Raw genomic sequence first — 16,885 nt, forward strand, 5'->3', positions numbered from 1 at the left:
AGGATTTTATGCTTTTAGGATTTTATTAAGGGGCATGCACTTGATAAAACTTGCTCAAATTTGACATTTTTATGCTGGTGTCAGCGTTTCTGTAATAATTTAAAAAATATTATTTTATTATTAACCAAAATTTTATTCGCAGCACATTTTTTGCCAAGCATCCCACAAAAAATTGTTTTAAAAGAACCATATACAAATAACAAAAATATCTTACTTGGCAGCTAAAAGTAAGCATGTGATTCCTAACAATTGAAGTTTTGTCCTCTCCACAACTCTAGTCATTAGGAAAGAGTCAATGTAATGAACAGCAGCATGCAGCACTTGGTGTGACATGTCTTTCATATAGGCTACTTCTGCAATCCAATCAACTAGAATGCACCTCATGAGACTATTGATCTTTGGCTGATAATTCTCTAACTTTTCTATGTGGGAGCAGTCACTGTTTCGAAATAATGCCTTTGAAAATTTAATTGCTTCAAAGCGACATAAAAACTTTTCACTATTATGAGATGCAATTAATTGACAAAGTTTGAACCTAGCATCAGTATTGCCATTAGCAGCACATGCCTGCAAATCACGAAACCATTGAAGTTGAGCACCAACATCTGTTTTAGCAAAAACAGATTTTTCCTCTTGCAATAATATCTCAAATTTAGCATGAGTAAAACCCATCAGTGAAGCAGCTGAAAGATTTTCTTTTGCCTTTATATCATTTGATTCATTTTCATTATCTAAATTAAGAACTTTACCCAGGTTGTAGCAAACTACTTTATCAGCATTTGATCCCTACAAAGAAGAACAAATTAACACGGAATGTGGGGATTTTTGTAGTCTTTTTAGCTTGAACTTGAAATTTTAACCATTAGCCAAAACAAAAAATTTTATACCTAAAACACTAAATACAAGTGTCCCTATAATGATGATGGTATCAAGTAGTACTAAAACTTAGGCAAAGGCAAATTAATTAGTTGTTCTACGGGCCAAATAGACTATTTTTTAAAAAAAACTAGAAAATAATAATACACTATTTTCTCAAATTGTCTTCTAACTTAAACTAGCGTCATTTATCCTTGACTAACATTAAATCTTTTTTTTATAGCCTATTTGTGGCTGCAACAGTCAATATTGTTAAAAAATATGACAATATATAATAGTTTTTTATAATTATTTGATCAAAATTTTATATGCTCATCTTATGATTTCCTGAAAAATTATGTGTTGAAGGGTTTTTTCGAAAATTTCTTATAATACTTGTTACAAATGGTAAAATTTTGCAAGGCAATGGAAATAAAAATTCACAATTAAAACAGAAATGAATCACAAAAAAGTGGGCACATGACAGAGTTTGAATTAGAAATGTAAAGTCGATTCACAAAAACTTCTGTAAAGAAGTAAACCATCTAGATGTGGTCTGGAAACACTGTAGACCAGAGTGAGCTGTGTTTGCTAAATAAGGTTTTAATAATAATTTCAAGTCAGAAGAAAGTAATGTTACAAAACCTAGTTTTATTCCAAACTTTGTTAAATATGTAAACTGAAATGCGAGTATTTCTGTAAATAGGAAATATGACTTTCGTAAAATTTCTGTATTTCATTATTTTGAAAAATATACTTTAGAAAGTGGTTTACCTTGTTATAAGACCTTAAAAAAAGTTCCCACATAACAAAGAAAAGTAACCTAAAACATACGGCAAAATAAATTACTTTCTAGTTGGTGGAAAAATATCTATGTTGCAGCAATACTGCAGCGTAGAACACAAATATTAGGTTGTAACAAAAAAGAACCACATTTGTTTCATAACAGAGATGTAAATGAACATTACAATCAGCATAGATTTAGGGCATTTTTCTTTCTAACTATTTTTATTTTGCAGACTGGATTATTTTCGCTGCCTGTAGAACTGATTAAATTGCTTTGCCTTAACTAAATAATAAAAACTAACCTTAAACTTTAGCATTTGATTATGCACAGCCTGCTTTAAACAAATCGATTTAGCAGTTGACCAGGGTGGACGGAGTAGCATCCATGTGATTGGTTTTTTTGGGACAATCCTGTTGTCCAGGCTGCATAAATAGTTGGCAGATAGACTTGCATGATATTTGACTTCCTTTACAGTCTTCTCTGCAGAGGCTAAAAATATATTGAACATTATTGAATGACTGTGATGATTTGTACACTGGGAATAAAATGACATTAACTTTTGCAACATGCAAAGTTTGAGGAATCTGTTGCATGTTTTTTTTATAAGCAAGTGAAAATTCACTATCAGGGTGGACTTCGCTGTAACGCTGAACTATAAAACGTCATAATTCAAACTCGACCCAGCCTTCGTAAAAATGTAAGGGGTCAATATACAGTGTTTTTACATGTGTTTAACACAAATTATTTCAGAAAAAAAAGAATGTTTTACTTGAAAAGAATTATGGCATCCGTTTGTTTTCTTTTATAACTATTGAATTTGAAAATATAATTTTTGAGCAAACTTCACCTTTGATTTAACAATAAGGGTTGCAAAGCCTTCTAAATCATTCTCTAACTTCCTATTTTGCTTTTTTCGTAATGTCGATAATTTATCACAGACATAAAGGTTTGCACGTGCGAGTAATCGCACGCCTAAAAAATTATCCGCATGTATGGTGGTGTGTCTGTGCAATCGCACACCTCTCACGAAATGATCCAATAAAGTGATAGTTCCATAGAACGTATTATATTTCCCACTTTATTTCATACATTGAAGGCAGTCCCCACCAATCTTGTCCTTCCCAGAGCATCTTCTCCTTTTCACCACATAGAAAGAGCTTGGGGAAGGAGATTAAGCCTTCACTTGAGCCGTTTTTGAGAAACATCAGGCGATCAAAGAGTCCCAAGCAATTTGCTTGGCTGGCTCCTAGCGAACAGGTGCATGGGTAGGATTGGACATCCTACTTACCCGGTTGTTTGCAGCTAGCACGCCGAGAAATGGAAATGATGAAAAGGGCCTTAGAGGCCATTGTTCATATGGAGCAAAGTAACTCAGGTAGGAAGGTAAACTCTACCAACCAAGAGAGATCTCGCTTTCCTACTAAATCTTCACGCAAGTCTACACAAGACATGACTTGCTTTGTCGGCAACCTCGATCAAAGGGCTTTTTGTCTCTCTGGGAACGAGGTTAACTTTGTCAGGCAAATCTGCTTCCCCAAAACTCAGACAAAACATCCTAGGATCATAAAAATTAAAATTCATAATTTTTGCTGATAATTATTCAATTGTCAAGAAAGTTATGTGAAAATATATAAACACTAGTAATTAAAACCTGCTTTTTGACCCAAAAATTCTGCCTGGTAACGACATTGAAAGCATACATGATTGGTTAAAGTTTTGCATGGAATCTTGTTGATTGGTTGGTTTATGTGGATATAGTCAATCATTATTTTTGTGTTATTCCCTTTCACGAGCTTGGAAGAAGCAGATATGTTATCTGTATCCGAAGCAAGCCGTTATAGGTTAAGCTGATTAAAATATTTACTTGCACTCACAGGTACCTTTCTTTTTACATTGTAACCAAATTGTACATTTGGAAGAAGTGATGGGAAAGCAATTTTTTAAAAAATTTTGTGCTGTAATATACCCAGAGACTTTTTACTTCCCCAGGTTTTAGAACTAAATTTTTATCAGAAACTGCATAAGGCATGTTTGATATCAAACAGCAGGGATTGTCTTTCTCTTCCTTGTCTGTTTTGTTAGCATCATTATCATCTACACAGAGGTCCTCCACAGCTTTGTTAAATACATTCCTACCATCTGCCGGTATATTCTCAAGCGATATAAACACATCGTTATAAAAAGGGTAAAAAGGGTGCGAAATTATAACTTTGGTATCAAAGAAGGTGTAGACTTGTAGAGTAAGCAATTTCTTTGCCAGCAATATGAATTTTTTTTCAACAGGCTATATGAAAACAAAAAGACTGGATCTAGTAACAAAAATGACATTGCAAAGTGCAGCACTTGGTAAACCGCAGTAAGAAGTATGAATCTTAGAGAAGACATTGAGACGGTTTGGTAAGAAACCTACCAAATACAATTTGTTTTAACTTATATTTTATAAACATGAACCAAAATAATTATGATTCAAATTGTTCACAAATAGCGAATATTTGAAAGATTTTTCCTCACTACTGTTGCAGTACCAATGAAATTCCAGAGGAACTTTTTGAATGTAACCTAAGGCCGCATTAACAAAACCAAATGTAAAAAGTAAATGCATTTTGAACAAAAATAATCTTTCACATTTGTCAAGAAAACCACATGTTTTTTCTTAAATAATCAGTCTTCCTAAAAAAAATTTGTGTTTTGAAACTATTTTTGATGCCATACTGAAAGAGAACTATTTTGTTTATCACTAACATACTGCCAAGCAGTGAGCGGGATTCGATCCGCGGTTCCCATAACTGGGAGCCGCAGACGAACCCACTACACTACGTGCGGCAATATGTTAGTGATGAATTCAGATAGTTTATCCGGATGGTATGTATACATAGGTGAATATTTATCATAGCACATCCGTATTTTATTCTCAACAGAGAATGCTTCACATTGATCAGACCTCTGATCATGACGGGCGAGTATAATGCGTGTAAGTCATACTGAAAGAGAACTACTTTGTTCATCACTAACATACTGCCTGGCAGTGAGCGGGATTCGATCCGCGGTCCCCATAACTGGGAGCCGCAGACGAACCCACTACACTACTTGCGGCAATATGTTAGTGATGAACTCAGATAGTTTATCCGGATGGTGTGTATACACAGGTGAGTATTTATCATAGCACATCCGTATTTCATTCTTAACAGAGAATTCTTCTGACTGTTTGCACCAATTTGTTAAAAAGTATGTTGTTCGATTTTCCCGAAAGTATTAAAACTGAGTCCTATACAAAGTTGGCAGAGGTGTCAGAATCCCCCTTTCTTTAAAACAACCCTCCTATCCTTTGGAACCCCACCAAACGTATTTTAAGAGTAACACCCCTATGAATTGTTAAAGTTATTGTCTTTATCCTGTAACGGATATGTAATGCAATCACCCTATTAATTTGAACTCATATTCAAAGATAGAAAGCACTTTTTCTTGCTGTTGTTAAAAAGATATGGAACCTACCAAAAAAGGGGTGGTAAATAGTTACAAATTGATAGTTAGAAAAATTTATAGCAAATTGAATTGTACTCTTGCTAATTCCATTTGTCTACGCTTCAAAGCCACCAAATGTGACTAAAAATAACTGGTACTTTTTGGAACTTTAGCAAGATATCTAATGCATAGTTAAGTGTCTCTAATTTTTAAAGTTGCCAATTTTGAAAATTACCACAAGCTTAGTTCACTGAGTTTATTGAATCTTTCCACAATTGTCAACTTCAAGTAATTTTTTCTAATTGGTTTTGACAGGCAAAAACATGGATTTAGATCTATTAATAAATAAACAGGATGTAACTTTTGTAAAAAAAGAAATAGAAACTAAAAATTAAAAAAAAAAAATTCTGCTTTTCTACTTTTTTTCCAACTCACAAGTTTATTACAAGCTTGTGAGCTTGTATTAAAACGCAAATGTGTCCTACAAGAATGAAAATTTTTGCCTCTCTGAGCACCGACACGGGAGTCGTCATGTGTTCGAATCTCATCTTGGTAACTATTTTTTTTTTTTTTTTTAAGATAAGATGCTGGATTACTGAATTTAGCAACTTTTAGGTGGGGTTTGGAATCTTTCTTTTTCCTGTTAGTCAGTTTACCCAAGACGGACCCATCGAAAATTGAATTTTCGAGAAATTTTCCGTTCAAAAAGATCTCACAAATTAATTTTGAAAAATAACTGCGTAGTGCGTAATAAATATCGCCTATCTGAATAGCAAAATATGTCGTGTCTAACTTCGTAACAAAAATCACGTTTAGATAGACAGCTTTTTGTGAACTTTATCCGTGAGGTTGTTTGCGTATATCATACGTCTTGTTTATTTTGCCACTGTGCAATAATTGTTCTCCAGCACGTTTTTATTTTTAGTATAAATCTGCTTTAACTATATAATCCTTTAATGTGTAAATGCAAAAATCTTAAGTTGACACTAACCAGGGTATAAATTCTATGCTGGACGATAAGCCTGTGGAAGAATCCACTTAGGCAGAAGGTAAATGGGAAAGGTTTTAAAAAATTTAATGACATCAGTAGTGTATATACAAAAACATTTTTAACTCATTGCCTCTATTGTGAAGACCTTAAAAGTATGAGCAAGAAAATTTATAGGATTGTGTACTTTCAACGAATAGTTAAGGAGATATAAGGGTTAAAAAACTTGGCTGACGACACAAAGACTAAACAATTTAAAAAACATATTTCAGAAATTTGAGTACAGTTGTCTCTATTGTGTAGAGCTTGAAGTGCTTAACAAGAAATAGAATACGAAAATGTGCTTCTGGCAAATAGTTGAAAACGTTATTGGCATTCAAAGGCTTTTTGATGGAGTCATCATTCTGTCAGATCCATAACGTGACAATTGACCTAGCCTTAAAAAATTGGTCCCATTTTGGTCTCCCGTGGTCCCTATTTATTCCTGCAGGAGATGACACAAGTTATTTCTTCTCATTTCCAATTTATTTGACCTCAAACTTAAAAGTGCAAGCAAAGGCTTCACAATCTTACTTATTGTATTGATGTCAGTCTAAATGCATTGTCATCATAACATCAAAAAAGTTAACATATAAGACATAATATTTTGGCTACTTAGGGAAATAAGCACTTTGCCTGTTACAAACACACACACGGTTAGCCTATTAACATACGGTTAGAGATCCAAAAGTTAAAAATTTTGCTGACATCAGCAAGGAATTTTTTTTAAAGATATACCTTAATCCGTTGCGTGATTAAATTTGTGGTAATTCTGTTATCTTTCAGTAACCAAATATAGTAGTATTAACACTGGTGAAGCCTTCAATTTACCTCATCAAGGTAAAAATCAATTGAAACAAAATGCTTAAAAATTTTGCTGACATCAGCAAGGACCACAAATAAACAAAAAAATTTTTAAAGAAATTCCTCAACCTGTTGTGTGAATTTGACAAATAGTTACTGAGATATTGGGTTTTTGATGACGACATTAGGTCATCTATTCTGAAACAGAGTTAGGGAACCAGGTTTAAAAAACTTACCTAATTTAGTCCCAGGTTATGCCTGGTTACTCATGTGGCGAAAATGATCGACGTGACAACCCAGTTTCCAAGTTTTTTCCCCTCAAAGTTATAAGTGCATTGTAATGACTTCATTAATTAAAATTTAGATATTGACATTGTGACGTTTAACTTGTTGATTAACAATGAGATGTGCATTTTTCAGCAATTTTAAATTAAATTAACACATACACTTTGCCTGTAACAGATGGACACGCACAGTTTAAGTATTATTATGAGATAATTATAAACTTTAACTTAGATTCAGTAATCTTTTACTTTTTTTACAGGAACCAGGTTTAACTTACTTGTAAAAATTAGAGCCGATTAAACATGGTTGATAAGTTAAGTACGTTTATCCCCTTGACAGGTTGTTCCATTACTTTTCTAAACCATCTTGCGTGATCTCTGGGATAGATGTGTGGAATTTTTAAATGCAACTTTATGTTAATATTCTTATTGGACATTGGTATGGTTGGCATAACATTCAAAAAGGAAAGTGTGTAAAACTTCATTTGGTTGTGTTATGTGTCCATAGGAACCAAGAAACTTTGTGGGCAATATTTTTTATGGAACATTGTTTCATGAAGATCTCTTTTAAAAAAAACTGCCTCAGGCCTGGTCAGGAATGTGCAATGGCGTGCACGTACGATCGCACGCCATTGCACATGAAATCCCATGTTGCGAGTGGAAAACCCTCAGGTGAAAACCCAGTAAAATTAATCGAATTTTCATTGGCTAAATAAATGTAGCAAAACTGAAATTGATTATTGATCGTGATGTTCAACTTGTTGTATAGAGTTTTTCGTGCAGTTAATGGAAAGTTGTTATAAAATGGCGTAGCAGAGTCTTGTCAATTAAGGTAAAGGGTAGGTTGTATGAGACCTGTGTAAGAAGTGTTATGTTGTACGGTAGTGAGACATGACCAGTGAAGCAGGAAGATCTTGACCGTTTAGAAAGGAATGATATGAGAATGGTTACCGCCAGTCTGAGAGACAGAAACAGTTCAGATGAGCTAAGAAGCAGGCTAAGTATCCGTAGAATTAAAGATGTTATCCAGATAAGAAGATTGAATTGGCTGGGGCACTTGGAAAGATTGGAGGAGGATAATTGAGTAAGAAAGTGTAGAGACTTGATAGTTCCTGGCGCAAAGTCCAGAGGCAGACCGAGAAAGACTTGGCAGGAGGTTATAAGGATGACTTGATACATAAGAAGTTGAGATTAGATCTAACACAGTCTAGATCAGATTGAGAGAGAGTCATTAATATACCCTGTACAACACATGCTAGCATGGAAAACAGACGTTAAGCAGAGAATGATGTCTAAAGATAAAATATTGTTTGTTCCACAATTAGTTACGAACTTTATAACTTGGTTTCTACTCCAATGTATATTGTATTAAATAGCAGTCCAGAAGTTCTCTCTCCTACACGACACGGCAGGCAATAAGTTAGCCCTGTACTCGGTTTTGTGAGAAGAGATGTTCTGCAAAGATTCTATCAATGAGTCTCCTGTATAGTTCTGCTTCATGTTGAACTGTGCCCGTTACAAGCATTTTTAAGCATGTCACCAGCGACTTCTGCGATGTACAACTTAATGCCCTTACCTTCAATTCGTAAATAGCACATGCACAACGTACTTCCTAATGAGTTTATCTCGAAACATAGAAAGCCAGTTTTACTGCCGACGCAAATCTGTTAAAATGTATATCACGTGAGCAGTTTTATTGCTGATGTAAAAAAAATCTAATTTTAAAGGCTAATTTCGTTTTAAAATTAGGCAGAAGAAATTTTTGTAACTGCACGCCTGTTCTGCCATTTGCATAACTTAAGCGTGTGATCATCAGTAAGGAGAAACTGTGTTTCTCAGTGATTGAAGCTCTCCCGTGTTTTGGCAATTTTATTAGCTTGCTTGTGGTGTCTTGCTTAATGTGGCAAAGTACCAAATAGGGCCACCAGTTCGATCACAATTCAACAAAATACGGCAAAGATTGGAGTGTTAGCATGTAGCATCGATACTGACTCTAACTACGTGTCCGTCATATAAACTTTGTAGTATACAACCGATGCTAAGCATCTTAAATTAGTGACATTGTTTAGGATCTTAAAGTCTGTAATACATGTTTTAATTACAGGAATGTGATTTTTGCCAAAAAATCGTCAAATTTTCCAGGGTGTGCCCAAACTAACCTCTGGACATGCCACTGATACTGTTAAAATTAATTTCTGTGCATTCTCTGATGTATGTAAATCACTTTAAATATAAAATACAATGGCCTTCGAAAATTTATTGATGCCTATAACTACAGTGAGCTCGACTTTTCTACATTATGTGATTACATTAGGACCCATTCCTAAATGAAATTGTGATTGAAATTGATTTCCGTGAAGAAAAAAAGTGAAGCTGCAGAGGTCAGTGGAAAAATTTTAAAGGGGTAAAAAAGCTATTTGTTTTTGGTTTCTTAAAACAAAAAAAGAGAAAACTAGATTTCGACTTGACTCCCCCTTTAAATAGTTCTGACTGAAAACATAGCTTTTTCCTAACTTCAGAGCACATTAGTAGATATAACATAACACTGATTAGCAAATCTTACTGTGTAGGTGTGTGCAATAACATGCCTCTTCTGAGATGGTCCGTCATTTTAAAAACACATACTCAAATATCTTAAAATTTTTGCTCACTGGTAGGGCTTTACGATAGATACAAACCGACTTCATAGTGAAACATAGTTTTACATACCAGTTAAATTGTAATGGTACAAATGTGCCAGCCCAAGCTTGACTAAACATTCATGATTTCGAGCATCTGCACCCCTAAATTACAAAGTTAAATAAATGTATATAAAATAAACATCTGAAGTCTTTTACATTGGTGACATATTTTTTTAAATTGGTAACGTGTTAGGATACTCTAAAACTTACACTGAGAGTATGGCATAAATAAACCACGTGACATGGTTTGGGATTACTAAACGTTTGCTTTTTACATTTATTTGACATTTTAACGACGTTAATAACACTTTATAACAATGACTGTAAATATTATAACAGCTTTATGTTTATCTTGCTTACTTCAAACTGATTGGTTCTTCAATTAGCAGAGTTATAACACGTTAATAATGGCGTTACAGAATTCACGAAAATTGTTCAGATAGTTCAAATTTCTAAAGCATGAGGTGTTCTCGTAAACATATTTTTTGATGTTTCTCTACTTTTTTGGCTAGAAAGTATACACAGATTTCAATATATGGAGAGAAAATCAGCATATAATTATTTTCAAGATACTAAAACACATTTTTCTTATAAACAAACAAATTCTATAAATATAAAATGAAGCTAAGTCTCAAGTTGTGTTCTGAACAAAATAAGAACTAATCAGGCTGAGAATAGCCAGGAGAACCAGTACACTTTTCTTAACAATAGCCAGCCTCAGGTCAGATTTTAGTGACACATCATCTTACAAAATATGTTAAACAGGTTTTTGACAAGATCATGATCGTTGCAATAGAACATTTGTAGCTACTATGTTTTAGAACAAGCATAAACTAAACATGAAATATAATCGCACATTGGCTAACACTGATGACAATGTCGTAACTTGTAAAGAAAATAAATTAATAATACAATTTCTGATCAAAGGTTTACTTTTTAAACAATCATAGACACTTATTGATGGAATTTAACGGAATTAGAAAGTGGGGCAGCGTTATAACGCTGCTAAAAATAGAACATAATGGGGAAGTGTTACAGTACTGGAATCAGGACACCTAACATCCTGGATCGCGTATCATGGGCGTCGCGCACGATTCATGATGCTGTCACGATAGTAAAATTTTTTAGCATTGTGAAGGTCGCGATCCATTATGGGGTCGACTTTCACGATGCATCGTGACTTTCGCATCATGATACATCTTTAAACATTATAAAAATCACGTAATTAATGTCATGAGAGAATAGCGCAATTAAATATGAATAATTGTTTTTTTGTTTTTTTTTAAATCAAAAATATTTTCGTTGTCATAAGCTTTTTTCATGTTTAGACTTAACTTATTTAGTTCTTTTACAGGCCAGTCCGATCCTAACTTTCACGATTAAAAAAATAATAAAATATCAAAGAAACATTTTCCTATTCCATCTCGTGAAAAAAAAGATTATGAATGTTGTAACACCCTCCTTCGTTAATATGTTTAAAATTACGCTGCTTGCTAAAATCTTAAAAAATATAAAAGATATACAGAATATGCTTGTGTTGTTTTGAAAGTTATATTTATGCAGCAAGTTATTCTCCTCCCACTTAAAATAATACTAAAAAAAGCTTTAAGTGTTCTTTAAATGTTTTTTCCGCAGTCTTATCAGAAAATCTAAATAAATCTAAGTGCATGTTTTTTTACGGAATATAGTTTAGTTACCAATATTTCAAGTCTTTCGCAGCATTAAAGTTAATTAATAATCATAACGAAGGATGGTGTTACGACAAGCGTATTCTGCCTTGCTTTTATATCACATTTCCATATGGTAGACTATTTTAATCGAAAGATTATACATTTTAACTTGCGTAATATAAATTGTTGGATGTATAGACAAAAGATATAGCATTTCTTTCGTGTGCAGAACAATAACATTCGCATAAGCGTTTACAAAATCGGAGATACTTTAAGAAATAAATTCATGTGTGAATAAAAGATGTTTGTGTACACAAAGGGTAGTTAACTTTTTAAACATTTTTTTGTGTTAATCCCTTAGCAGCTGCGGTAATTATAAAAAACAATAAGCCACACGAAAATCGTTAAAGTTCTGACGCTGCCGAAAGCTCGAGTAAAGGTGATAACTATCGTGCACATGTAACATTACATTGAGGCGGTACTGTAAACTATAGTCTGTGAAACTTTTTTGCACTTAAATTTTGCACGCAAAAACATTAAAAGAACACTTAACTTTTTTATTAAACTAAATTTTGTGTTTTATTATTTTAAATGGGAAAATAATAACTTGCTGTATAATTTTCGAAACAGCCTATGTATAACCTGCTGTATATCTTTCAAAACAACGCAGGTATATTCTGTATAACTTTCGAAACAGCACAAGAATAATTCTTGATGTAGAGCTTTAAAACAACACAAAAAAACTTGCTGCATGACTTTTGAAAACAAGTTTTTTAACATGCAAGTATTTTTATCTTTTCACCTTGAGTACTAGTTACATTTTTTTAGTGAGACAAATTATTATTTTTTTATTCGCAACTAAAAAATATAAACTGCGTGCGTTATGCGAAAATACATAGAAAACGGTTGTCGTAACACCCTCCTCCGTTGTTATTTTTATTATCATTATTTTGTTGTTGTTCCGACCATACATTCTTATTTTTCCATGAACTTTCATTAACTCGTACATTCGCTAATTTAACATTTGCTAATACAAGCAAAACATACATAGAAAAATATGCTTGTCGTAACACCCTTAATAGTGACGATCGCGATAGCATCGTTATTTTTTTTATACATTGCGACTATCGCGAAGCTCTTCGTTAACATTTTCTCTATCGCGACGGTCACAATAGGATCGCAGATCGTTCATGTCGCGCATGATACGCGCTCACGATGTTAGGTGTACTGATTCCAGTACTGTATTGGCGTTAACGCTGGTTGTTTTAACACCTCTTAAGCTTTAAAGGTGAAGATCAAAGCCTTAAATTAACGCTGAAGTTGAAGCATTATAACTGGGTTATAACAGCATTTTAACAGCGTTATAATAATGAAACTGCTAAAAATCAAAAATCGTGTCACGTATTGACATATTTTATTAAAGGGAACCCGAGGTGTAAAATGATGTCGGACTTATATTATAGAGCTTAAAAAGTCTGGTTAACAAGTCTTTCTAATTTTTTAAAAAGCTATTTTCGTTCTTAAGAAGAATTGATTAACATAACATTTTTGCCAAAATGGCACTCGTTTGCTTGCCCCAGGCCTCTTAATTTTTTTCCAATGACCTTATAACTCAGGATCAGTAACTTGGTTTGCTATAAATTTTTTCTCGGTAAATTGTAGAGGCCCTATATGTTTACTCACAAAATTTGATTGTGAACCGAAGTCCCACATTATTTTATACCTCGGGTTTCCTTTAAAGGTACTGTCCGATTAAAAATCAACTAAAATATTGACAAAAATTCTTTTTTGTAACTAATTTCTATAAAAGACTTAAATAATTATTTGTTTTCTTTCCTAACACCAACTGAACAACATCTCATTCTTGTTTACAAAAAAAGGGATGCGGTCTCTCGCTTCGATTGTTTATATGGATGTTGGATGATAGGCACTAAACCGAGGCTGAAATAATATGTTGCGTGTGACGTATTTACCTGGAGCGCGCCAAAGTGACCAAAATAAATAAGATCGCACATTCAGTAAGGTTGAGAGCAGAATAATGTTGTGGTGCGCTGTTGTGAATTGCACTAACAACAGTTGAAAAAACCAGGATAAAAATTTTCTTCGTTGCCCAAGGATCCAAAAAAATATCTTCCGTATAAGGAAAAACCAAAAGTCAGAGAAATATCTGAACGGAGGAAAGAAAAGGATGTGAGTGGGGGCTGGTAAATAGGTGGTCGTTCGAAATCATGGAGTGCCACCAAAGATGTCTGCAGTGTACTCTTCAATAAAACCACCGTTCGGAATTCTTTGTGTTCTGTAATACATTTTTTATCTGAAAAATATTATAATATTACTCAATCACACTCGCATCTAAGAATTACTCGTGAAGGAGTAGAAAATTTTATACCATGTAATTGAAAATATTTAATAGAATCCAATCTTTTTCAGGAGAGGCGTGCGATTAATCGCAGGCCTGAAAAATAAATATTGAGTTTTCAAAATCGACCTATAAAATCCATTTTGTAGCGTGCGATGGCAGCCCTCGAAATAATTTTTGAAGACTCGTCAGACAAAATGTCCGATGGATTTCCGTCTTGGTCGGACACTTTTAGATTTCAGAAATTATTGAATAGTCCTGGTTGTTTTAATCCACGAGCAAGCCTATTCATAGCCAACCTGACCATCCTAGCTAATTCACTGACTCCTGACTTAGGTTAAAGAACTACGTAGACATAAATCTCTTTTGCCAGGCCCCTTCGGCGTTGGTAACTAGGTCTTAAAATAAACAATGAAAAATATAAAAATGACAGTATAGTCATGTATACTATTTCGGACATGTAGAAAAGGAAGTTAAGATTGAGAGAGAGGCACTATACCAGTAGACGCTCGATCATCGTGTTTGGGATTCACAATTTAAAACGTTTCCCACTTTTGTACCGCAAAACGAATGTGCAATAAAAATAACCTTGGACGCCGCATCGCAGGCGTAACATTCTTTGCATGTGCGAATCATCTCACACCTACTCAAATATTCCTGATCTGCGAATTATTTTCATTCATTGCTATCTTCATGAAGAACTTTTTAAAACAAAGGAAAAAATTATAAATGAACATTTAGTCGTTCGATGCGCAAGTCAGGGGGTAGGGGTCGCCTAATAAGAAGCCAGGTGACTACGTCACAAGCAAAAATGTGCTAAATAATGAATTGACCCAGTCCTTTTGCCGCGTTTGAAAGTTCGTAAAGATGGTAGGCAAGTGCACCAAGATCAAAACAAACAAACGGAAATGAAACAGATTTGGGGACTCAGGTTTGGGAAACTTACCCAAATTGGTCCCAGGTGGTCCCTAGTTACACACACGATGAAATATCATTGTTAAGTTATTTGACCTAAAGGTTTTAAGTACACTGTAATGACTTCATTAATTTAATATAGGATATTGACGTTAAAGTAGTGTTATTGACATCGCGTCGTAACGTCATAAAATTTAACATTTGAGACATCCTTTTTTCGGCAACTTCAAAGAAAATTTTGGCAACATCAAAGGAAAATGACGATATCCACTATGACCGTCACATACACTTCATATTATTAAATAACATATTTAATTTAACGCATTTGAAATTCATAATGGAGGAGGGTGTTACGACAATAATCTGTCTTGTTTTTCACTTGTATTATAACTATTTTAGCAAAAGTAGCTAATTTTTGTTATAAATCCAGTGTAGTGAATCAGAAAATTTGGCGATGGCAAATGATTTTCAGAAATTGCCGTTGTGAACCTGATTTACTACGAAAAATTAAAATTTTATTTGTTTGTTTTTCGATTGGCTGTCCCTACTCTCCAGTGGAGGATTCGAAGTATCGTACCTAGAGAAAGGGGATGTTGGATGGGTATCAGACACACAGGCCTTGTTTCTTATTGGCCTGGGAACAAGTTTTATATTTTTTCTTGTATTTGTGCTGAAAAGTACAAAAGTTTAGGAGTACCTCTTTTACTTGTTTTTCTTCTATTCTGTGTCTAAAAGACTCTCTTTCCTTTGAATGTTCCTTATAAGAAAACTTAGTGGGTATAAAACCTGGGATCCAAATTTTTTTTTTGGGTCTATCTTTGCAGAATAATATTTTTGAAGTCTCCACGTTAAAAGGATCAGAACAAACACTAACGTATTTTGGCAAATTTGTGAGATTAATAGACATAACCCACGCCGATCTCAGTTGTGGTTTAGTTGATAATGTAAAGATTTTTTTCACGTTTTCACAGGGTTTCCACCGAAAATATGGTATCAAATTTCCTGACTTTCCATGACTTTTTGAGGTCAAATTCTCTGACTTTCCCTGACTTTTTCAAGAAATTCTACAGCCAAACAGAAAAACAAATTAACTAAAACTGTTTAAACCGTATTTGTTGCAACATAAGAGCTTTAATCCATATACTACATAAAATGGTCAAGAGTATGTTAGTTCCACTGAATTACTAACAGAGCCTGTCAGTAAAGTTCTGTTAGTCTAAGTCAAGTTAAAAGACAAAAAATTCCCCGACTTTTCCTTGACGTTTTACAATATTTTTTTTCTTACTGGACAGTAACTTTAATAACGCGACTTATAACTTTCTAATATTCGAGTTCATATTCCGAAGGTTTTATAAAACAAAATATGACAGAACATATCTTTACTGCTCAGAAAAGTTAATAGAGGCATAGACAAATTAACCTTTTTTCAAACTAGGTCAATATTTCATATACCATAAAGAAATTGCTATTGAACAATTTATATGGTGCTGGTGCAATGCTTTAATTATATGCTATAATATGAAGCACATTCATGCTGTAATTTTAATTTCACAAACCGTAAATTATGTCACATTTGTCTTTTAGACGCCATACCTTTCAAACATTTCACAATCCAAATTTGCAGTTGGCCACATATTTTGATAACTGACATGAGCCCACAAGGACATATTATTACTAATAAGATTGGATAGCTTCCTGCACACCTAAAGAAAATTAACTTACTATTATATTATTGAAACAAGTCAATAAGCCTGTGGACAAATCCACTTGGGCAGAAGAGGAATGCAAAAAAATACTTCATTTTAATTTTATTGACAACAGCAATGACCATTCAAATAAAACGCTGATTAGGAAAATCTATAGCACCACGTGTTCTGACGAACAGTTGAAGAGATATTTTGGTTTAAAGATTTTTTAACAACATCATCAACACTTGTTCTGGAACGGTTGGGTTGACTCAGGTTTAGGAAATTGGTCCTATTTTATTAGGTGGTCTTTAGTTAGCCACATAAGAGATGTTACTTATTTCCACCCAATCCAG

General features: G+C 33.8%; 1 protein-coding gene across 2 annotated transcripts in view; it reads right to left on the reverse strand.

Annotated features, from left to right (window-relative positions):
• The window catches only part of LOC130649507 (cyclin-F-like), a 51,716-nt gene that overhangs the window by 16,646 nt on the left and 18,185 nt on the right, over nt 1-16,885 (reverse strand). Inside the window, exons 3-6 of one of the 2 annotated variants that reach the window (XM_057455791.1) lie at nt 16,438-16,547; nt 9,929-10,002; nt 1,944-2,131; nt 215-786 (exon numbers count right to left, since the gene is read on the reverse strand). In XM_057455791.1, coding sequence (XP_057311774.1) covers nt 215-786; nt 1,944-2,131; nt 9,929-10,002; nt 16,438-16,547 — 944 coding nt within the window. The remainder of the gene's footprint in view (nt 1-214; nt 787-1,943; nt 2,132-9,928; nt 10,003-16,437; nt 16,548-16,885) is intronic. The other variant, XM_057455792.1, reaches the window with a different exon arrangement.

Source organism: Hydractinia symbiolongicarpus, chromosome 7, assembly GCF_029227915.1.
Source record: "Hydractinia symbiolongicarpus strain clone_291-10 chromosome 7, HSymV2.1, whole genome shotgun sequence".
Classification (NCBI taxonomy): Eukaryota; Metazoa; Cnidaria; class Hydrozoa; order Anthoathecata; family Hydractiniidae; genus Hydractinia; species Hydractinia symbiolongicarpus.